Source organism: Vitis riparia, chromosome 16 (assembly GCF_004353265.1).
Source record: "Vitis riparia cultivar Riparia Gloire de Montpellier isolate 1030 chromosome 16, EGFV_Vit.rip_1.0, whole genome shotgun sequence".
Lineage (NCBI taxonomy): Eukaryota > Viridiplantae > Streptophyta > Magnoliopsida > Vitales > Vitaceae > Vitis > Vitis riparia.
Genome location: NC_048446.1, coordinates 21565558 through 21590742, shown reverse-complemented (window position 1 = coordinate 21590742; position 25185 = coordinate 21565558). Strand labels below are relative to the sequence as shown.

Sequence of the window (25185 nt, the reverse complement as noted above, 5' to 3'; positions counted from 1 at the left end):
AAATTAGGTTTTTTTTTTTCCCGAACTTAATCAGGGCTGGGTTTAGTTCAAGGTTCAAACAACCTAAGCCTAACTTGAACTTGATTTAATGTTTTTATAATATTTATAATGTTGTGAAACAATTGCCAATAAGAGGGCACTTCCCTAGTACTTGTGATGTTCATAAGGATTTTAAAACGAAAAAACAGGGGGGAAATTAAACTCCTTGATCCTTAAAGTAGCAGCTGAAATATTAAATGAAATCTACGAAAGAAAGGCCTCTATTTCTTACTGATGTAGTAGACCATTCAATAAAAAATTCAGGAAAACATTTTTCAGGTACAATTCTGATTGATCAATATCATCAAAGATTGTTTTATTCTTTCACTTCCAAATACATCAAGATATGCATGGTCGGCTCGTAAGCCATACTTCTCTCTTTCCTCTTGTAATCTCCTAGTCAACTATTCAATATGTCCTTAATTTAGAGATTTGCTTTATGCAAACTTTCAATCTTGTCCTCTCATAAATCTGTGTTCCATTTGTCTCTCTACCAAACATGATCTTAGATTCTGATGACTGGGAATATACATACAAGATTGGAGTTGTATGATGACTGGGAATTGTTACCACTAGGCCTAATAAATGGGTCCTGAGAAATTGCAATCAATTTATCCAGATTGCTAGTTATTTTTATTGAAGGTATAATGCTTCTATTTTATTTTTCTGGCTATATTAGATCAGAAAACCATCCTTTGGCTCTGTTTTGATCTCTATGGTTCTCTTGTTTTCCTTTTCTATATTTCTTTTCAGAAATAAAATTTTCTACTACTATTTATTTATTTATTTATCTTTTCTCTCTTTGGATAGTTCTTAAGCCTTTTATCTATAGTTATTGATTTGGTCATTGGAAGCTTGCTAAAACAGTAAGACATCATAGTTGTTAGCAATTCTGTTGTGGTACAATTTAGGAATTATTATTGGATTGGTTAGAAGCTAGGCACTTAGGCATTTTATGGATATTGGTCATTTTTTTTTCTCTCCTCTGTAAACAAATAACTATGAAGTTAATCCTCTTTAACTGATACTTTCTCTTCTAGTTGTTGCTGGCTAGAGATTGTTATTGAGACTTAAGAGCTTTAATCTTAATTGATGGAGATTTTAATAAAAATTCCCTTTGCGTTTTAGAGTATCTTTTGACGTTATTGGGCTGTGGAAGCTTGCTGTATCCAAGAGATTTTAATTCTTTAATTCTCACCAACCTAATAAAAATTCCCTTTCCTTTTCTCACCAAAGCTTTAATTCTGACTACTTAGGGTTGGATACATGGCTTCTTTTTCACATTTCATCTTTATCTATGAAGAATTTGTTTAGAAGTTTGGGATTTCATATTTAAACTATAGGAATATCGTTGGTTTGGTTAAAGATATCTTTCTAGGAAAATATTTGTGTGTTTTTATATAATTAACTTGTCTTTCTAGAAGAGAAGAAAGTATATGGGGGTGGGGTAGAGTCATGATTGGAAATTTTTTGTTTTCACTCTCTTTGTCTATCTTCTTGTTGTTGTACTATGAAAGTCTGAAGTTTAGCTATATAATTTTACAGCAGCCAATGAATGGAAGGATTTTATGTTATCATTTTTTCTCTGATGGCAAAGTTTAAAAAGATCTTGTGGAAATATATTTAATCTCTTGGATGGATATTGATTCTTTATTTTATCATGTACTTGAAATAATATATGCTGATTATTTTCTCATAATAAATTTGTTCTTTAATATATATATTTGATTACTACCAAAAAGTGCTATTTTGTAGACCTAATTATAATGGTTTTAAGCACCTTTAGGTAGTAATCATATTCATTTAACCCAATTAATTCATTAAGGTCCTTAGTAATTGGTTTTAACCATTTTGTGGCAAGTTTACATGTTTATATCAGCTTATGAATCAATTCAAGCATGCCAAATGATGGAGGAGCTACTTAGACAAGCCAACCAAAGAAGAAAAGCAAAGAAAAGCAAAGAGAAGCAAAGAAAAGCAAAAGAGAAGCAAAGAGAAGCAAGGAGAAAAACAGAGGACAGCAGCTGCAGTCTTCTTTGGCACTTTTGGAGCACTTCCCGAAGTCCATTTTTTACATGCTATATACCATTTCAAAGCTCAGGAAGTTAAGAATCTAACGCTTCAAACCGTGCACGATTTGGAGCTGAAACGAGGAAGTTGTGACCTTCGGAAGAAAACTGCTCCAGGTGTGCGAAAATTTCGCACACCTTCTGAATGGTGTGCGAATTTCGCACACCTCCTGATCAGGTGTGCGAATTTCGCACACCCCCTCCCCTGTTTTGCCGACTCCACACGAGATCTTTTCTTTTATATATTTTTGTATAAATTTCCATTCTTCTCCTTGTAATCCACCAATCATAAGATTTCTTAGCTAGGAAGGATGGAAAAGCTTCTCTATATATACTCCTTTGCATCCGTTGAAACAGATGGAGAAAAATATGTAATATACCCATATATATTGAAATATACCACAGAGCCTTGCTCTGTTTCTCCTTCTCTTTTCTTTCTTATTTTCTTAGTAGCCAAACATCCTTGGTGGATGAAATCCCCAAGGATGAGAGGCTAACCTTTTAAGTTTCTCAAAGTATGGATGTTATGTGATGGCTTGGATGCATTCCCATGGAAATTTCTTGCACCCGGAAGGTAAGGTAGTCATTTTTCATTAATGGTTCATTAATGCAAAGTTTAGTTTTTATTTCCATTAGACAACTTCCAATGGCCAATACTTGATAAGCTTTTGGATTTCTATCCATTAGTTATCTCCTACGAGCTATTGGAAGGTGAGGTTTTCAATTCCAAGTTTTGCATTAATCCATTAGAACCAATTTCAATGGCCATTGAAAGGTGAGTTTATCACTTGGAATGACTTTGAGTTGCCAATATTTGGTAAGCTTTTGACTTTAGACCATTAGTTATCTCTTACGAGCCATTCAAAGGAAGTCTAAGGTGAATAACCATTGATGAAATTCACTACCATCTGTTTTGACATTTGAAAGGATTAAAACTTGATTTGCTAAATCCATACCGGTTCGGGAAGCAAGCATCACCATAGTTGCAACCCCAACGCGAGGAGCCTATCCTGAGATTTCCAATTTGCATAAGAGCCAGAGCATAGCTATCCTATCTTTGAGAAACTTGTTTTTACACCCTTTCATTTTAGTCTTTAATGTTAGCTTAAATTAGTTTAAATCTTTCTAAAACATTTACATCTTCTTTTAAAGCTAACATCCATAAGAAAATCACCTACTTTCCTAATTTGAATATCACTTGTGTTTGCGAAAACCCTTCCTAGTGAACGATCCTAGAACCACTATGCTATAGTAGCTTGGCTACTTTAGTAATAGTATCTAAGGTATAAATTTTGTTGATACGCCTTTAAAGCTAAGCTACCATGAGTCGCATCAAATGGCGCCGTTGCCGGGGAAGGTGCCACAAGCACAGTGAAGCAACCATTAAGGGTAACTTGTGATCTTCATCACAAGTTTGGTGAGTTTTCTTCTAATTTTTTTTTATTTAGTTTAGTTTTTACTTAGTTAAATTTTTTTTTTATTCTCTTTTCTTTTATTTTTGTTTTAATTTCAATTTGTGCATTCCTTGTTGGATTCGAGACCAAGAGGGAACCCTGCTACAAGTTGAAGAAAAGAGCCTTAGTTGAATATCATTTTTTAGAAATGGAAATTCCACATGAAGATCAAAGCTCTCATTATGATCATGAGAAGGACAAATTTGCATACTTATCCATGAGGGATCGGATTGAATTAGGGAAAAGGCGGGTTCAACAAATCCAATGGGGTAGTAAGAATGCTTTGAATGAAGACATGAGCATGAAGGCAAAGCTAGCATCTATGGCTAGAACGATAGAAGAGTTTGAATTGAGAAATGTGCATACTGAAGCACAACCACAAGCCATGCCAACTTCATTTGAGTATGTAAACCATCCTAACCTTACAAGCCAACCTCAACATCAACCGAATGACAAATTCGCATACCTATCCATGAGGGATCGGATTGAATTGGGGAAAAGGCAAGTTCAACAAAGCCAATGGGGTAGTAAGTATGCTTTGAATAGAGATGATTCATATGAGCATACGGTAGGGGAGTGCCCTACCATTCCAACTATGAGAGACATGTGCGGTTATCAAAGCTCCTACACCTCAAGTTGGAATAACCATCCCAACCTTACAACCCAACCTCAACCTCAACCATCAATGAGTACATCTTCATTGGAGCAAGCCATTTTGAAGATAAGCAAAGTCATGGAGGACTTTGTAGGTGAGCAACAAAAGATCAACTCTCATGTTAATGAAAAGATTGATAATTTGGAGAGTTCAATAAATGTAAGAATGGAGGAGATTTATAATGATCTATCACTAAGGATAGAAAAAGTTCAAGACTCCATTGAGAAGCTCACCAATCTCGACATAGCAAGGGAGAAAAGGACGCTTCCTCCTCAACCCCACCATAACCTTCAAGGAACCAATACAAAAAGATTAAGGAAAGTGTTGAAGATTGACACTTTGGTGGGGGATTGCTATGACAACTCTATGAACCAACCTTCCATTGAAAATCATAAGGTTCAAGATGATAAAGGGTTACTTGAACCCTTTAAAGCATCCACTTCTCTAGGGAAGAGAAGAGAAACGAATTCCCTTGGACCAATTGGGAAGGATGCCAATTTTGTTTGGGATCCAGGGGGATTTCAGCATGAAGTGGGTGTGTGAGTGAGGATGAGCTAACTAGTTCATCTTCTTTTTGGGGTACATGCTATTAGCTCCATTTAAATTCTATGCTTTTTTTTAAATTTATGCATGTTTTAGTTTGAATTCTTCGCTTTAATTTAGTTTTAATATGTTTTTGAGATGAGTTTTGAAGTGTTCATGTAGGTAGGAAGGCTTGAAGAATGAAGTCTTGGTGGAAACAGGGGAAAACAGGGGAGGAAAAATCAAGTTTCAGCAAATTTCGCACACCCCCTTTTGAGGTGTGCGAATTTCGCACACCTCCCCTACCCGGTGCGAATTCATTTTTGCTCCACTTTTCAAAATTGCATACTCTCTGTCCCCCTATGCGAATTTCACAGGTATGCGAACCTGGTGCGAACCCGGTGCGAATTTGTTTTTGCGCCAATTTTCAAAACCATGCTCTCTGTCTTGGAGAACCACAGGTGTGCGAAATTCGCACACCCCCCCTCCCCTGTGCGAAAAACTTCCCAAAGTTCATTTCATGCATACTATATCTCATTTCAAAGCTTGGGAAGTCAGGAGTCCATAGCTTCAAACGGTGCTTGATTTGGAGTTGAAACGAAGAAGTTATGGCCGTTTGAAGACGGCTGTGCAAAGCTTAAACGGAAATATTGCAGCCGCACCCATTTTTTTTTTGCTACTGTTGGACACGTTTTTGGAGCACTTTCTGGAGCTCAAATTATGCATGCCATATGTCATTTTGAATCTTAGGAAGTCAGGAGTCCAGTGCTTCAAACGGTGATCAATTTGGATTTGAAACGAAGAAGTTATGGCCATTTGAAGGAGCCACACTTTTGCATTTGCGCGGGTGAATAGTGCCCTGTGCGAAAATTTCAACTTCTTCATCCCTACTCTCCCCAAACCTAAGCCTCTAAGCCTCATTTCTTTACTCCATTATGCCTAAGACCCGAGGAGGCTATGCCACAGCTCCCCAGAGCAGTCAAAGAGCCCCGCGCACCCTGGGATCACACACATGAAGCCTCTCACTCTATTTCTAACCTCCTTAAACCATCAAAGCCCATAGCTCCAACTGAGAGCTCCAGTTGAGGAGACTATGCCATCCAAGGAGAATACCAGAACAGAGGCCAAAGTCCTGATCCAACCTACTCAGAAGGCCACCACAGATGCATCAACTCCACAGGACCCTTCCATTACTTGATCATCTCTTTAATTTTTTGCATATTATATTAGTATAAATAATTCCATGTTTTGATGCTTTATATTAGATGTATTACTGATGATACATCATATATAGACATCAACTCTTGTTTAAAACTTGGCATTTTTCTATTTCCTCTACTCACTAACTCTTATGTTTTCTTTGAAACATGTGGTTTCTCCTACATGACTCAAACTCCATGTCACTCAGGAGGTACCACTTCCTCCCTATTTTTTAATCGCTTTGTCACATTGAGGACAATGTTCAGCTTGGTTGGGGGGAGAGTTGAGGAAGGAAGTATTGTTATTAAATGCTAAGTTATTTTGGTAATTTAGTTGCTTTTTGCTTAATTTTTAAAATTTTTTAAGTTTTTATTCTACTCTCCATGGTTATTAAGGAAAAATTCTCAAAAGTAAATGGGATAAATTAAATTCTTATCTTATTGCCATAGTCTTAGAGTTTGTATTATGCTTACTAAAGTTGATGAATTGTTGAAACTTCTATTGAATTCAAGCTTAGTTCTTCCACTTTAAGCTATCCACACACTAAACACAATAGGTTCCGTTTATAAGATGAAGAACTATTTCCCTCTTGACTTAGGAAAATTTTAGACTTGGTACCTTTGACCTCAATAGTGTTGAGACACCTTGTAAAAGGCCAATGAGCCTTTGAAAAAGAAAGAAAGAAAAATGTTTGCTTGCCTTGAAACCCGAGCAAGGTCCGAGGGGTATATGGTGAAAATCTTTAAAACCTGGTGCCCTAAGCCTTAATTGGTTGGGAGTCACCGACCTCAATGCTCGTTACAAGGGTGGATAGGTGGAGTTTAACATATTGTAGTTGCTTGGGTATTTAAAAATTTATTCTCAAAAGTCCGGGGTAAAATCCGAGGAGTTAGTGGTTGAAAGATCCTTAAAGCTTGATGCCCTAAACCTTGATTGGTTGGGAGTCATCGATGGACCCCCGTTACATGGACAATTTAGAAAAGAATGCCTTTAAGCTTTGCACTCCTACAAGAAAAAAATTGTGAAAGAGGTGTGTTCTTAGCCTATTGGAGGTTGATTAGTTTGCTAAGCTTTGAAAAGAACTAGGTTGAGGGGAGAGATTAGTTTGACATACTATATTCGGAAACTAATAAATAACACATAGATTTTTGTGGAAGATTAAGAGTTGGTCCTTTGGGAGTGGAAATTATTTTGATACTCAAATTTGCATAATGCCCACTCTTTGCATGTTGTGATAGGTAAGTTATTTGATGACTCTTGTTGATGATTGAGTTTTATATCTTTGACTTGCCATGTGAGAGTTTGATCCAATCATGCCACTCATATCATTTTTTGGAGTGATTTGCATGATCTCTTTTATGTATATTATTATAGTTTACTTAGTTTTTATCTCCTCCATTGCTAAGGGACTAGCAATGAGTCGGTTGGGGGGTGTGATTACTACCAAAAAGTGCTATTTTGTAGACCTAATTATAATGGTTTTAAGCACCTTTAGGTAGTAATCATATTCATTTAACCCAATTAATTAATTAAGGTCCTTAGTAATTGGTTTTAACCATTTGTGGCAAGTTTACATGTTTATATCAGCTTATGAATCAATTCAAGCATGCCAAATGATGGAGGAGCTACTTAGACAAGCCAACCAAAGAAGAAAAGCAAAGAAAAGCAAAGAGAAGCAAAGAAAAGCAAAAGAGAAGCAAAGAGAAGCAAGGAGGAAAACAGAGGACAGCAGCTGCAGTCTTCTTTGGCACTTTTGGAGCACTTCCCGAAGTCCATTTTTTACATGCTATATACCATTTCAAAGCTCAGGAAGTCAAGAATATAACGCTTCAAACCGTGCACGATTTGGAGCTGAAACGAGGAAGTTAGGACCTTCGGAAGAAAACTGCTCCAGGTGTGCGAAAATTTCGCACACCTTCTGAATGGTGTGCGAATTTCTCACACCTCCTGATCAGGTGTGCGAATTTCGCACACCCCCTCCCCTGTTTTGCCGACTCCACACGAGATCTTTTCTTTTATATATTTTTGTATAAATTTCCATTCTTCTCCTTGTAATCCACCAATCATAAGATTTCTTAGCTAGGAAGGATGGAAAAGCTTCTCTATATATACTCCTTTGCATCCGTTGAAACAGATGGAGAAAAATATGTAATATACCCATATATATTGAAATATACCACAGAGCCTTGCTCTGTTTCTCCTTCTCTTTTCTTTCTTATTTTCTTAGTAGCCAAACATCCTTGGTGGATGAAATCCCCAAGGATGAGAGGCTAACCTTTTAAGTTTCTCAAAGTATGGATGTTATGTGATGGCTTGGATGCATTCCCATGGAAATTTCTTGCACCCGGAAGGTAAGGTAGTCGTTTTTCATTAATGGTTCATTAATGCAAAGTTTAGTTTTTATTTCCATTAGACAACTTCCAATGGCCAATACTTGATAAGCTTTTGGATTTCTATCCATTAGTTATCTCCTACGAGCTATTGGAAGGTGAGGTTTTCAATTCCAAGTTTTGTATTAATCCATTAGAACCAATTTCAATGGCCATTGAAGGTGAGTTTATCACTTGGAATGACTTTGAGTTGCCAATATTTGGTAAGCTTTTGGCTTTAGACCATTAGTTATCTCTTACGAGCCATTCAAAGGAAGTCTAAGGTGAATAACCATTGATGAAATTCACTACCATCTGTTTTGCCATTTTAAAGGATTAAAACTTGATTTGCTAAATCCATACCGGTTCGGGAAGCAAGCATCACCATAGTTGCAACCCCAACGCGAGGAGCCTATCCTGAGATTTCCAATTTGCATAAGAGCCAGAGCATAGCTATCCTATCTTTGAGAAACTTGTTTTTACACCCTTTCATTTTAGTCTTTAATGTTAGCTTAAATTAGTTTAAATCTTTCTAAAACATTTACATCTTCTTTTAAAGCTAACATCCATAAGAAAATCACCTACTTTCCTAATTTGAATATCACTTGTGTTTGCGAAAACCCTTCCTAGTGAACGATCCTAGAACCACTATGCTATAGTAGCTTGGCTACTTTAGTAATAGTATCTAAGGTATAAATTTTGTTGATACGCCTTTAAAGCTAAGCTACCATGAGTTGTGATTACTACCAAAAAGTGCTATTTTGTAGACCTAATTATAATGGTTTTAAGCACCTTTAGGTAGTAATCATATTCATTTAACCCAATTAATTCATTAAGGTCCTTAGTAATTGGTTTTAACCATTTTGTGGCAAGTTTACATGTTTATATCAGCTTATGAATCAATTCAAGCATGCCAAATGATGGAGGAGCTACTTAGACAAGCCAACCAAAGAAGAAAAGCAAAGAAAAGCAAAGAGAAGCAAAGAAAAGCAAAAGAGAAGCAAAGAGAAGCAAGGAGGAAAACAGAGGACAGCAGCTGCAGTCTTCTTTGGCACTTTTGGAGCACTTCCCGAAGTCCATTTTTTACATGCTATATACCATTTCAAAGCTCAGGAAGTCAAGAATCCAACGCTTCAAACCGTGCACGGGGAGCTGAAACGAGGAAGTTATGACCTTTGGAAGAAAACTGCTCCAGGTGTACGAAAATTTCGCACACCTTCTGAATGGTGTGCGAATTTCGCACACCTCCTGATCAGGTGTGCGAATTTCGCACACCCCTTCCCCTGTTTTGCCGACTCCACATGAGATCTTTTCTTTTATATATTTTTGTATAAATTTCCATTCTTCTCCTTGTAATCCACCAATCATAAGATTTCTTAGCTAGGAAGGATGGAAAAGCTTCTCTATATATACTCCTTTGCATCCGTTGAAACAGATGGAGAAAAATATGTAATATACCCATATATATTGAAATATACCACAGAGCCTTGCTCTGTTTCTCCTTTTCTTTTCTTTCTTATTTTCTTAGTAGCCAAACATCCTTGGTGGATGAAATCCCCAAGGATGAGAGGCTAACCTTTTAAGTTTCTCAAAGTATGGATGTTATGTGATAGCTTGGATGCATTCCCATGGAAATTTCTTGCACCCGGAAGGTAAGGTAGTCATTTTTCATTAATGGTTCATTAATGCAAAGTTTAGTTTTTATTTCCATTAGACAACTTCCAATGGCCAATACTTGATAAGCTTTTGGATTTCTATCCATTAGTTATCTCCTACGAGCTATTGGAAGGTGAGGTTTTCAATTCCAAGTTTTGCATTAATCCATTAGAACCAATTTCAATGGCCATTGAAAGGTGAGTTTATCACTTGGAATGACTTTGAGTTGCCAATATTTGGTAAGCTTTTGGCTTTAGACCATTAGTTATCTCTTACGAGCCATTCAAAGGAAGTCTAAGGTGAATAACCATTGATGAAATTCACTACCATCTGTTTTGCCATTTTAAAGGATTAAAACTTGATTTGCTAAATCCATATCGGTTCGGGAAGCAAGCATCACCATAGTTGCAACCCCAACGCGAGGAGCCTATCCTGAGATTTCCAATTTGCATAAGAGCCAGAGCATAGCTATCCTATCTTTGAGAAACTTGTTTTTACACCCTTTCATTTTAGTCTTTAATGTTAGCTTAAATTAGTTTAAATCTTTCTAAAACATTTACATCTTCTTTTAAAGCTAACATCCATAAGAAAATCACCTACTTTCCTAATTTGAATATCACTTGTGTTTGCGAAAACCCTTCCCAGTGAACGATCCTAGAACCACTATGCTATAGTAGCTTGGCTACTTTAGTAATAGTATCTAAGGTATAAATTTTGTTGATACGCCTTTAAAGCTAAGCTACCATGAGTCGCATCAATATTTTTTTTTGGGATGAGTGGTGTTGGGAGGAAGTAGATGCTGGGGATGAGTGGTGTATGAAGATCTAATTCTCCTTGTTTTGTTTATTATCTCAGTGTAACTTTTTTCAAAGCAATATTCATGACTACCTTACTTACTCTGTAGACAATGAGGGTCGTGAATACGTTCTGAGGCATATTCTCTGTAAAGCTGTTTGTTATGGAAGTGAAGTTCTGAAAGCACAAGAAGGATTCTTCAATAGGTAGAAATGACAATGGTGCTTAGGTTTCTTTTAATTTTCCCCTGTGTAGGCATTTAATGAAGTTTTTCTTGTATCTTTTTTCCCTAATTTTTCACATAAAGGACCACTTGAAACTTCGTTCACAGTTTTTGTTACTAATTCATAACTCTATATACTGACCATTTTTGTTAAAACTAGCCTCGTAAACATTATTGTAAAAGTGATGGGTGATGTTTTCCCTGAACTAAAACAACATGAAGTGCACATCAGTTTATAATTACTGAAGAGGAAGCAAGTTTTGGCAAGACATTACTTAAGGTATGCGTGCGTATATGTATATAATTATTGCTAAGTTTCTTTACCTTATGCTTGATGTTTTGGTCTGAAATTCTAACATTTGTGGACTTCACTGAATTGTTTTTATGGGTTCACAGTTTAGCATTGCTAGAAATATTGAAAATTTTGAAAATGGGAAACTTTAATATATTTCTGAATGGGTAGAACTTAGAAGTTGCGGTGACATTTTTTTGTCCTTTAGGTCAAATCTATATGACATGTTGTGGAACTCCCCAGAAATGGATTTAAAAAACTTTACAAGTTCTAGGGCTCCATGTTTTTTTTTTTTTTTTTCCTATAAAAGAACAGTGAACATGAATAATTTCAGAAACTTTCTCACTGCTAGGCATATATTCTAAAATTTAAAATAATTTCAAATTCTTATTCTTTCATTGTCTGATGTTGCTAGAATGCTAACGGGAATTATTTTGTGTCTTGTTGAAACCATTATTTTTGAAATTATGTTGTTAGTTTAATACAAAGAGGGCTTTTATGATCTTCTTTTAATTTTAATTTATCTTTTTGGTTGTGTTGTTGGATTTTGTCCTTCCTTGTGTTGCCTATTGTAGTTAGTGCACTGCTTGCATATTCCACATAAAGAGTTGATCTTAAAGGCTTGTTTGGGATAGCATTAACTTTTGTGCAGTAGAGGTGGAAGTAGAAGTAGATATTGTCGTCGGGTTGCATTTTATGTTTGGGAATTGTATTTTAAAAATACTTTTATTCAAAGAAGGATAATTTGCACATTTTTAAACATTTTAATCAAATAAAAATTTTCTCCCTGCTTCATGTTTGAGGAAAACCTTGGGTCTTCCTGATTTTCCAAAATGTAAATAAATCACGTTTGAATGTACATGGCCATTGTTGAAAGTTCTATCCAAATACTCTCTTAAAAGCTGCATTTGACCTTCAAACCCTGCTTTTAACATCTTAGAAGCTCTCCCAAGTTGGGTTAAATGTTGTTGGATAAGTAGATGGGTAGAGGGATGCCCATTATGGAAGATCTTCCATTTCATGGGTTTTGAAGTATTCACTTTTTGTGTGTGCGTTGGGGGGAGATGGAGAGGGACATTGAACCTATTAAATTGGGAGGTCTTTAAGGGATGAGACAAAGAGAGGAACACCCTTTGTTTACAAGTATTTTTAGTAGGTGTTGTAGTTGTCAAATTTCATCAAGGATAGGTGAATTAATACACACACACATAACATGCTTGGTTCCAAGAACAGTATTTCACTATTACAAATACCATCATGTAACTAATAAGCAAATAAAGGATGTATTTTTGGGGACTTATAGTGAGCATGCAGATTTTAACTATTAGGCCTAAACTAATTGCATCAAAAGAATGTCCCTCTTCGATATGTGCGATCATTTAACTATTAATGTCTTGTCCCTGGTAAAAGGTTCTTTTCGATAACTGTTATAAGATGTAATTATGTTTTTAGGATGATGAGGAATGGAAGTGGAAAGAAACATAGAAAATCGGTTGGAGATGAGGACATGGGAAAGGTGGGTAGGAAGGAAGCCACCATTCATATTCCTTAAGCAACTTCATGGCATTAGATTATGGATACATGTATATATTAAGGATTTGAATATAGAAAGGGGCCCTTTAATCCATGCTCCCTCATTTCCTCTATGTCTTATGTGTCACTAAGAAAAAAAATCTTAGACGTTCGATTACCATCACATGGCCCGAGGATGACCCCTTTATGACCTTTCTCTTCTCCTCTTTCCTTCATCATTATATTCATACATAATCCCTATTTACTTTTGTTGTCATTTTTTTTGTAACAAGTTTATATTTAATTAAGGTGATGGAAGAGGACATGTTCTGCTACATTCATGAAGGCGGTTAGCTAGTTAAATGTGTTGGAGGGTCTGTTCAATATCAGGGTGGTCGTAGTGAATCGATGGTTGTTAGCCGGCATATGTCACATAGTAATTTCGTTACAAAATTGTGTGATGCACTGCACTTTGACCAGAATTCTATCAAATTGGAATTCACAGTCAAGTTTGAGCCATCATGTTTACTACCGTTGCATGATGATGCAACCCTACTTAAGATGTTTTGATTCAACAAAATTTTTTGTCACGTCTATGTCTCATCATTAAGTGAAGTTGTTGAAGGATGTATAGCACCGAATAGGTACTGATAGCCTTCCCAACATCACATCCACTATGTCTATTAACTTTTCTTCAAATATATGTAGATGGATGATTTTTTTTTTTTTTTCCTTTGTAGTGCCCCTTCTCCTATTGTTGGTTCGAATTCTGCACACCTACTTCCATCCGATGGCGAAATGCCAATTAATATTTGTAATGACTCTCTTACAATTGAGTCATATGGGTTTTCCCATAGATGTGCGGAAGCAAATATACTTGAACGTGACTCAAGGCGGTTTGAAAATTCCATTATGGGTAGTGGACATACCTTCCCCAATGCTGCCGAGTTCCGTGATGCCGTTTATTTGATGTCAATTGCTACTAGATTCCATTATCGCTTCAAGAGGAATAGTACGAAACACATGACAATTGTTGCACAGTTACTAAATGTCCTTGGAAAGTCACAGCTTGTGCAATTGGGGATTCGAACATCATCTAAGTTCACACTTTTCATAACCACCATAATCATAGTTTGGAAGATGTTGCCGCATGCCAACCTTTAGTGAGATCTAATCGGGCTTCATTGCTTATTGATGATGTCATCCGGTCCACTCCCGATTACCAACCTCACCAAATTTGTAAGGACTTTCAAAGGCAACATGGGATGTAATTGACGTATCTTCAAGCATGGAATATCAAGGAGAAGGCAAATGAGTGCATTTATGGAGAACTCAAATATTATTACAAATTCTTGCCTTGGATGTGTGAGAAAATGGTTGCAACAAATCCAGGAAGCATTGTTGAGTTGCGGCATTCAAGTGATGGACATTTTGAGCAACTCTTTGTTGCTCATTCGGTATCTATCCAAGGGTTTGTAATGAGGTGTCGACCAATCATAGTTATTGACTCCGCCCATATGAGTGGGCCATATATAGGTGCGCTATTTTCAGCGACCACATACGATGCTAATGACGCCATGTTCCCCTTAGCCTTTGGCGTGATGAGCTCAGAAAATTATGACGATTGGTCTTGGTTTTTGCAAAATTTGAAGAAGGTTGTTGGAGATAAGGAAGTCGTTATTATCTTAGATAGACATCCTGCTCTCCTTTGTAGTGTTCCTAAAGTGTTTGGGCTTGCAAACTACTATTACCGTCACTTGAAGGAAAATTTCAGCTCTTTCTTGAGCAAACATAACACAAGAAGGAACAAAGGTAAAGTAAATGCACTCCAATTCCTTGATAGTATTGCCTATGCAAGGTTAGAGCACGATTACAATGTTTCCATGTTTGAACTACAGAAATACAATGACGCTTTGGCCAAATGGGTTGAAGAAAATGAACCTGAACATTGGGCTATGTCCAAATTCCCAAAACAAAGATGGGATAAAATGACCACAAACCTTGCCGAGTTGTTTAATGCTTGGCTAAGGAATGAAAGACATCACTCCATTTGTACATTTCTAATGGAGCATATGGCTAAGTTAGGTTCTATGCTTGTCAAACATAAAGAGGAATCAAACAATTGGAAGGGATGCATAGGGCCAAAAATTGAAGAAAAAGTGCAACAAAAAATTGCCAAGGGTGAGGTGTATCTGGTCACTCCTTTCATGAATGGAATATTTGGGATTTCTATCAGAACCACCTTCTTGAATGTGGACATTATGAAGCGTACTTGCACATGTAGGGGTTGGGAAATGTTGGGCATCCCTTGTGAACATGCAACAACCGTTATTCTTTCCATTGGTCAGAATGTTGTTGATTTTGTTCAAGATTGGTACAAATTCCCAATGCAAGAGCTGATTTACTCAGGCTCCTTCTCCGGTATAGAGACCCATGACATGCCAATGGTCGCTAATGATGGTTTGGTTCGATCTATCACTGGTGAAGTTTTCCTCTCTCTTAACCCTCCCCATACCAAGCGGCCTTCCAGTAGACCAAGAAAGAAGCGCATTGAGTCCCAATTTCAAGATAAACGGATTGTCTCTTGCTTAAGATGTCATACTTCCGGGCACAACAGGAAAACATGCAAGAACCCTTTGTCTTAAGTGCAATGCTGTCACATTCTTCCATGACTGAAACTATGTGTTTTTTGTATATCCATTACATGTTTTGAATACTCTTTTAAAGGTTGTTACCAACCAAGAACACATATGTAACACTTTTCATTGGTGTGTTGCAATGGGTAATATTACATCAAGATTGTTATCATAATTCCTTTTGTTTTATTTCTTAGTAGGCTAATCTTGTTGAAAACCATATAGTGGTGTACTTTTTTTTATTCCAATTTAAGGTATATTGTAAATATCAAGCTCCCATTTATTAAGAACTGTGTTGTACAATACTTGAAAAAATGTTATTGTTGTACTAAACAAACTTATACAGGTTGTAAATCAAAATCCATCATTCCCAGACATAGGGACAACTGTTTTATGTAAACTTTATTAATTTTCTTTGACCTCTGAACTCATTTTTATTATATTTGAGATCAATTCTGATCAATTGATACAACTACAACACTATACATGTAGCATTTTAAGATTGTTATGCTGTTAATGATGCATACATATATAAAACTGCTCATTTCATTGTGCAGATGCAGCATCTACCCCTTATATTGCTATTATCACAATGATGCTCCATTCACAATCTCTTAGTGCATAATTTTCCCCAACTACTAGTCTACGCTGTTGCTGAAAATACTCAAGGAAAAGAAGCACTTCATTTATTAAACACATGGATAGCAGACAAAGGAAACGGAGAAGCCATGTTCCATCAAGATCTGAAGCAGTAAAATATTCAACAACCCTTTAACCTACTTTTAAAACTATTGCCCTTGAGGCTTAACTCTGGAATTGCGACATATTTGTAATATATTTTCCTTCTTTTATGTCGTAGGTTAAGTTACCAAAATCCCGCTGCTCGGGAAAGAAATTCCTATCAATCATGGATACCCTCCCAATGGATAAGAAAAATGCCATTAGCGATATGGGATTCAGGGGCTTGCTGCAGCTTGGTTGTAAAGAATTGCGTTATGAGCTAATAACGTGGATAGTCGCCAAGTACGACATTGGCTACCACCACTTATGCATGGAAACAAAAGTTGTTGTCCCAGTCACGCCCAAAGATGTTAGAGAGGTGTTGGGCATCCCGGACAATGGCGTTGACATTCTCATCTACAATAGGCGTGGCACACCCAACCACACATATGACATTAAAATATTGGAAGCTAATTTGCGTGATCTACCAGTTGGTGAAGAATTCATGAAATCCTTCCTCATTTTCGCCTGTGCCACTATCCTTGCCCCCAACTCAAAACAAGAAGGTATTCATGACTTATGGGACACAGTTAAGGATAGTGAAGTGGGGGTGTGCAAAAATTGGGCCAAGTTTGTTCTCCAATATGTCGAGGATGGGATAAGGGACTATCGTACAAGTCACCCGACATACATTAGAGGTTGTGTCTTGTTTCTTCAGGTATTCGTTTCTCAACCTCTCTACATTAATGTTGTATGCGTTTACCAAAATAATTTCTTCTTTTGTTGATATTGTAATAGCTTCTCTAACCAACTTATATTTGATACCCAATTCACAGCTTTTCTATATCACAAAGTTCTATATGACGGCTTTCCAAGTTGAAGTCCGCAGTCCACTTTCGGCTGCATGGACAAATGAGCAAGTCAAGAGGCGCTTGGCTACCGAAATACACACCTATGGCAATTATGGCCATGTCCAAGTATGCTAAAATTCAGCAACTTCATAAACGTAGTTTGGTGTTATCATTAATTTATGTTTCAAACGTAATCATCAATGTTTGTTTGATGTATGGGCAGGTTATACAAGAAAGCAAACCTTCTGCACATAATGATGGACATCCATACGAGGAGGGTTGCTCACACTCTAATGACCCAACTGAGGTACGCCATGGCACTACGACTTTATTACTTCACAAAAAAACTTGAGCACCATCCTCATTCTAGTTGACTGTGCTAATTGATATTCATTTTCCAAAACCCTAGACCATTGAAGCACGACTGAGTCAGAATTCCAAACATCTTATGAGTCTCGCTTCATCTGTGGCACAAGACATTGCCACACTACGTGGAAGGTCCAATGGAGGACAAAGTGGCTATGCACTCACCCCACTAGAAGAAGCTGTGAATGTAGAAAGAAAAAAAGATGAGGGAAGCACCGATGTGCATCCTTATAGTGATGAAATGATGAGAAAATGAATCGATGCCGCAAACACTCATTCTGGCCAACAAAGAGTCACCGGTGCAGTAGTAGATGATGACCCATGTATTAACCACGACACATTCCCACCTTCACAAAAGAGTGTTGAATTGCAATCACTTAAAGGGGTGCAAATGGGTGTTCAAGAAGGCTGTGGCAGCAAACAACCTTCTCCTACTCCTAGGCGGAGATTTAAACACACAGCGAAAAGGCTTGTCAAGCCAGCCGCCATTTGCAAATCCCCTTTTGTCTCTCAATGTGTTCAACTATTTCCTAAAATCAGCCAACAAGAAAGGTTGGTTGCGGATTATGCGTTGTCAGAAGACGGTGAGCCAAGGTACTTCACATGAATTCACCATTTTTTGTTAAAGTTGACATTATTGTTAATGTTTATGGCTGTTGACTTAACACATTTTTGACATGGCAGCGAGATCTTGTGCGAGATGCATGGCACATATATAACATGGGATGAGCTTTCTTTGCTCAATGAAGGCCGTTGGCTAAATAGTGTGGTATGTCTCAAAGATTTCTATTCTGCCTTGCTCGTTATATAAGATGCACATTATTATGTTTTATGGTCATTTACATGTGTACATTTTCAGATTATCGGAGTGGTATGCCGAATGATGAATGCAGAACAAGCTATACCACCGCGTGCGCACTATTTCGACCCATCATTTTCCGTGAGGCCTTAATCATAATTCTTTAATGCGTTTCTCTATTATTTTAAATTAGAGACTATGTGGTGAGCTGTAAGAACAAATGGCCAGGTGGTGCTAGCCAGCCTTACGGCAAAGGCCAAAAAGCATGAAATCAGAGAGCGGTGTCGGATGTTCCTTCATGCTGAATTTCCGGGCCATGATTTCTCAAGTTGTGATATGGTACGTCAAACCTAGTATAATGGCATCATGGTCAAAGTCTTTGTTTCATTTAATTATCATATTATAGTGCCCTACTAACCTATTAATGGCAATGTCATCAATATGTGTGTAGCTATTTTTTCCCGTCTACGACAACAACCATTGGCACGTTGGTCAATATTCCAGCTTCAAGGGTCGAAATCTTATCTTCATTGCCTTTAAGAAGGGGTAACGGGATAAGTGTCGTATCGAGACATTTGTCTGATGCAATTGATAAAGCATTCCATGCTCATGGCATGCTCAGGTGATTAGAGGTCTCAAAATTCCAGCATGTGCAACCCCAAATTGTGCAACAACTAAATGGGTAGATTACTTTAATCGTTATTATTTTAATTATCATTAAATATTCGGTACTGATGTATTTGTCTTTTATGCTTGATGTATGCATATGATTGGTGTAATGCAATTGGTGGTGTAGATATGATTGTGGCATGTTCGCAATCAAGTACATGGAACATTGGAACGAGGCGACACTAGCACATTCAATCACGGAGGTAAGTGCAACCAAGACTTTAGAAATTGGTTTATTTGAATTTTTACCAAACCAGCCTATGATTTTGGTGTGTGTTGTGCAAGACAAGATGCATCTATATCGACAGAGGCTGGTCGATACTTTGGTTACTAATGCGGCAAACAATGCTAGAGATAAGGTCTTGAAGGCATGTCGAATTTGATTAATAGAGGCCACCTTAGACAGGCAAGGTCAATGATGGAACCGTACTTGCATGAGAGTGGGGCTGGTGGTGCCGGCAGTGCATAATCAGAAGGTGGCGCCCTCTATTTTTTTCTTTGTTGTTTGTTTCTCTTGAAAATTTATATTTGAGGGAATTACCTTTCCAATAAAAAATACTCAGGCATAAAAGAAGACTTTTTCTTGGAATCACAATTAAATACATATGAACTAAGCCAATAAATTAGTGTCCTTACGAGTTTTGATAAGAGAAGACACACACTATAATGAATACCCTATGAAGTATTTTATTTATTATTATTTTTTTCTGTGATAAGTACCTTGTCAAGTGATTTTGATAGTTTATTACTAAAAACTTTATACCAGAATTATATCTGTTGAAACATATAGAGGCTTACTGTTTGAATATTTGAGCATGTAGGCTTTATCAATGGAAATTTAATGGTGCGGAATCTGGAGGTGGTTCGTAAGCTGGGAAAGCACTGAGAAAAGAAGAATAAGAAAATACCAAGGTTCTCCTCATTAATGCGATCTCACTTGCACATGCCAGTTGTAAGTTCTCATTTCTTGGATTGTTTGGATCTTTATGTTAAAGTTGTTAGTATCATGTGAAAGAGCTACCATCATACTATTGACTTCCTTTTTTTGTTGTGTTGTGAATTTCATTAGGTGCTTTTGTTTTTTGCTACTTTCAACGATACAGATAAAAATTACGTTATTATTATTATTATTATTTCGTAATTGTAGGCGACAATTGGAAAATAAGATGGTTGACAACCATAAAGACATGAGTAATGTTACAATTCGAAGTCGTGGCTGCTGGAGAAAGGGATGTGATCATAAGACATTCTCATCATGACTCAGACTTTATAATATAACTGTTCCTATTTTGATTTTTGTTTGTAAATGTAGGCATGCCCAAGATTGAAGCCCTCTAAAAACTATATAGATACATCATAATTGGTTTTTTGGTTTACCATTTTTACTTTGGGCACCCATTGCATACTTCCGATATATTTGGGTTGTGACCCCCTTTCTGTTAGGTGCTTTTAGATTAATTTACCACTGACTATAAAAAATACATTGGTATATGAAATTTTCGTTGAGCTAAAGAGATTACTCCATGACCTCTTTGCAGGTGCGTAGTTCTAAGAGAGTCATGAAATATGAGAAACTATTGGCTAGGTTGAAGAAATTGATTTCTATTCTGCCTACTACTTGGCCAAGCTAATTCTGCTACATGAGAGGTGAAGCTAAAATTTTTAAGTAAGATATGGTGAATTCTATTTTGTGTCATCATCATGAATAACACCTATCTAATATCTGCATACTGCTGATATTGAATCTGTAATGGACAGTATCTCTTGGATTCTTTGAAGACGTCTACAGACTGGTCCATCTTATGCCAAATCCATCCCACTATGAGCCTAACCCATAAAAAAATCTCACCTACATTTAAATTTTTAATGGAATTAAAATTAGATTGTTTAGTATTTCACCATTTGCTTTCTTTTTTTCTTTTGTCTTTTTTCACTCATTTCATGGCTACTCCTTACAGCTGTATGTATAGTGTAAGGACTTATTTCCTTTTATGGAATTCTAGGAGTCAAGTCATATGGATATCGGATAATCAAGAACAAAAATTTCCTATAGATGGGATAGACAAGGTTTATGTTGCATAATTCTGTTTATAGATCTATAATTATGCTAAAACTTTCAGTTGTGGTTTGCCTTAACTTTTGGTGTTCTGCTACAGATAAGGTTCCAAGTTCAGAGTGTAAGTTATTCTCCAATTCCAGTTGAGCAACGAAAAGAGTCAAAGCCATTTGCCCCTATGATGATTTCGGTAACTTCATCCTTTGAACTTCATCCTTTCAAGGTTTTTCATCTCTAGAAGTAGGGCACCTCAAGCTCTTTTTCCTTTGGAAGCTGTGGTATAAATTTAAGGGCCAACTGCATAGAGATATTGGTATCTACTAATTTTGTTCCCATTATGCATTATGTTTCATCCATAAAATTAGTAAGTTTTTACTAAGTGCCATTTTCATCGAACTAATCTAAGAGCAATTGTTTCTCATACTGAAACTACAGTTTTAAATCATTAAGCTGTGTAATAATCATGATTTTAAGGATTGCTTTTATTCAGAGTGTAAGGCCTCCTCAATTCAACTCAATATTATGACTATATCAATTAATATCTTTCCAATCCAGTAGGTTAATCCAGCTTTTTTTATCCCTTATCATATGCAAAATGAATTTTCATGAGTAATTATTATTGCATTGCAGGCATACTTGATTTAGTATTTTAGTTTTGTCATAGAATGCAGAGATCAGGTTGAACTGGAATGATCAAATATGCGGTTGCTTCATGTTTGCCTGCCAGCAATGGTTGTTTAATGCATTTTGATTTAAAATGGTGCTTTTACATCAGCATATTCTATTTTTTCTTTTTACAGATGAACCACCTTTTGTTGGAATCATTTATGACCGGATATCTCAACTTACATGTCCATGGAGTTAGATATGCTTATTATTATTTGGTTGATGGATGCATTGCTTTGTTTTATTCTGCTAAATTTTTTTACTGTCTTAACCAAGTAGGCATTGGGAAGTGTCTTTGGGAAAATAGGTTTAATTTAAGATAGTTTTCATTCATTTTGTTTCTTCATCTTTTGTTGATAATCTATTTTCTGATGTTTCAAGTATCTTAGTTGATTTGGACAACATTTGTATTATGAACATCAAATAGTGGTTTACAACTTATGTTATATTTGAAGTGCTTGGCTTGAAGTTTGATGGAGTTTTTTTTGTCTTTTGAAGAGTTCATATCTAGTTATTTTAGTGATGTGCAGACCCTCCACCCCCCAAAAGTAGGAATCGGATAACCTCATAAGTCATGATAGTGAAACTTAAACTAATAATATTTTCAACTTGAGGTTAAATTTAGAGATTTTTTCAAGTTCATTACTTTCTTCTTAAAGATTGAATTTTTAGGGGTTATCAATGATTTAACAAGACACAACCTGGAGGTTTTTGGAGTTACTAGTGATTGTTGCTCACCTCTCAACCTTCCATTGATAAAACAGAACAAAGAGGTATTTTTTCCATTTTATTTTGTCATACTTCCACTTAGATGATCATCGTGGATTCTTTTGTCTAGTAAACTATCAATCTAAACTTCTTTAATCATAGAAGAATGATGAGATTTGGTTATTTATTTATTTTTATTGCTTTGGCTAAGAAATAAAATTTTCATATAGAGCACTTGTTTAATTTTATCTGCATAATCTTGTTTAGCAAGTGTCTTAGCTTTGAGGAGATTTTGATTCAATATTCAAGGTCTTTTTCTGGCCTAGGTTTTCTATCATTGTACTTATCTGGCAAATACAACCATTTGACAATAGAGGCCATGTTGCAAAACTTTGCATTGTGTTTCTTTCCCTACTCGTTGCATCTCTTATTGGCATTTCTCGAGTGGATGACTAGCAAGATGTTTTCCTTTTTGCTTCTCTATTTTTCTATAATTAATCTCATTATTAATATGTTTGTAAACATGAACTTGTGTGCCTTTTTTGCTTCTTTTATATTCTTTTTCTATTATTATTATGTTTTTGGATTCGTGTGCATTTATTTTCCTGCATCTGCATCTGCTCCAATTTCAACCCCGTATAAGATCTCTAAGCTTGCCCATGAAAAATAAATCTTAGAAGTTGCAGAATCCAACATAAATGAACCTCATTGTCCAAGCTAAGAAAAGTTTGTGTATTTATGATTTTCTATTTTTTGGACATTGAGAAAAATTTTTTTGTTCCTGTTGTTTTCTACTGCAGGCATTCAAGAATGTATTGATCAATATCTGGGAGTAAATTATAATGGCCCAAAACCATTGGTTGGGTGAGATATACGCTGACACAAACTTCTCTAAAGAAATTGGTCCCGCCAGTAGCCATAAGAGAGCAAATCGATGCATGTCCCCAGAAGATGCTTTTGTCTCAATTGGTACTTTTACATGTGAGTCATCCACATAATTGTAGAGTATGAATCATTGCTAACTTTAGATGGTGTTGTATTTCTCAGTTGAGTACGTGCTATCTGAGCCATGCTAAATGATCTGCAATGCTAGTCCATTCATTATTTGATGTTCTGTCTGGTTTTAAGTTATGAGACATGTTTTTGTTCTTCATCCAACTTACATGGCATAAAACATACTGATCCAACACTGTTCACCAAGATGATCTCAACTACCCACTAGTGTATTAAGAGTATCACTCCCTGAGTATGATTAAAAAATTTCTAAGTTTACCTTATAACCTCTTGATATAGGTGCCAAAGAAGTTTGTGCTACTATGGCTCACCAATTAATCATAATTAGAAGGATATGTTCTAATAATTATCTTTGTCAATCATTTGAAGTGAATTTTGTGTAGGATTGATTATGGCTACATTTTTTCCCACCCCTATATAATGTCGAAGGTATTTCTTATGCATGCAACTAAGGGTTGTTTTTTATTTATTTATGGAAGTTGTATTTTTTATTGATGCATTTCTTCACCTGTATTGATTCAATATCAATTATACACGCATAAGTGTATGTGGAAGGCACTTGATGTCTCTATACTCTAGCTTACATTTTGAGTATTAAATCACCGTATTCAATCAATTTGACCAGAATATTTTTACATTTTGAGGGGATCTATTATGCAACAAATTCTATTTTTAGGATAGAATGTTTAGTGTAAGATCTTCATCTCTTTTGTTGCTGCTAATGTTCTCAGTGTTCTTTATACAGCAAAGAATGCTAAAAAAACTAGGCACATTATTCACTAGGTGCATGTGGGCTTCCTACTGCTAATCATCAAATGTGCCTCTGTTATAAACACTTCAAGGGGCTGAGAAATACTGTTGTGGCCCCGGGCTCCAGATTTCCAGATGTGATCTTCAAAGATATCTATAATTCCAAGTTGAGGATGATAACAAGTGCTAGTTAATAGGGAGTGTAATTTTGCCTTTTAAGAGTTAAACTGTGATATGCATTAGAAGATGCAACATTATTCAGAAACTTAGTTTTTAGTAGTTTGTGTTTGTTCAAGCTAAAAGATTATGTACCATATATACCTGAAACCTCTTACTTGGGTGCTGATTCTCCTAGACCATTGTTTTGGAGAGGCAACCATTAGCAAGATTCCAGAATGTCCAATAACTTGTATAGAACGCTCAGATGCAATGCAATAAACAGGGTATTGGGCACCATAGCACGCTCATTAGTTGACCTACTTGGTGTTGGATTTTTCAAGGTGTTATACCTTAGGTTCTGAAATAAAGGTCTTGATCATCTCCGAGTTTTATTTTTATTTTTTTGATAAGTTTGATTATCTCCAAGTTTTGAGTATACATATCCAAGAAGAATACATCTTTGGCTTGGAAACTTCTAGGGCTTTGTATAATTTGATATGGTAGAGATGGTATAGGTATAGCTTGAACACATTGAAGGTTAAGTGTGATGATAATGAATATATTACTAAATATGGTTGTAATGATTTCATCAATTTGTTTCAAGCTGGTTATAGTCTTAGCATACCCTTACACAATGTTTGATGGTTCTCTCTTTTTAAAATTTCTGCTATGCATTTATATGATCATGTTTATATGTTGTGTTCACCAAGTTTGCATAGTCCATTGTGCCACATTTATGATTTTCATCAATGTACTGGGGAGAACTCTAGCCTACAGTAGAGAAAGATGAACCAACTACTGTCAATTAGAGGAAATGAGGCATGAACCTTGATGGTTCTATTCAACTCAGCTCTATGAAAGTGGGATTAGCATTGATAATCAACAACTTGGAATAAACATCTTGTTCTATCTGCCTGTCTGATCATAAATGAATTTGTTTGTTTTAGAATTAGCTCTAATCATACTTCAACACTTTCCCCCTAACTTGTTATTTTGTGCTTATTT

At 36.2% G+C, this 25185-nt stretch overlaps 1 protein-coding gene across 1 annotated transcript; it reads left to right on the top strand.

The window, feature by feature from the left end:
• Window positions 1-14159: 14159 nt before the first annotated feature.
• Window positions 14160-15431, top strand: LOC117933406. Its single transcript, XM_034854767.1, has one exon. The coding sequence runs from the start codon at window positions 14160-14162 to the stop codon at window positions 15429-15431; it is 1272 nt and encodes a 423-aa protein (XP_034710658.1).
• Window positions 15432-25185: the final 9754 nt, after the last annotated feature.

What these genes read in the sequence shown, in the direction of transcription:
- LOC117933406 (XM_034854767.1), top strand. Translation starts at nt 14,160, where the DNA reads ATGGTTGCAACAAATCCAGGAAGCATTGTTGAGTTGCGGCATTCAAGT.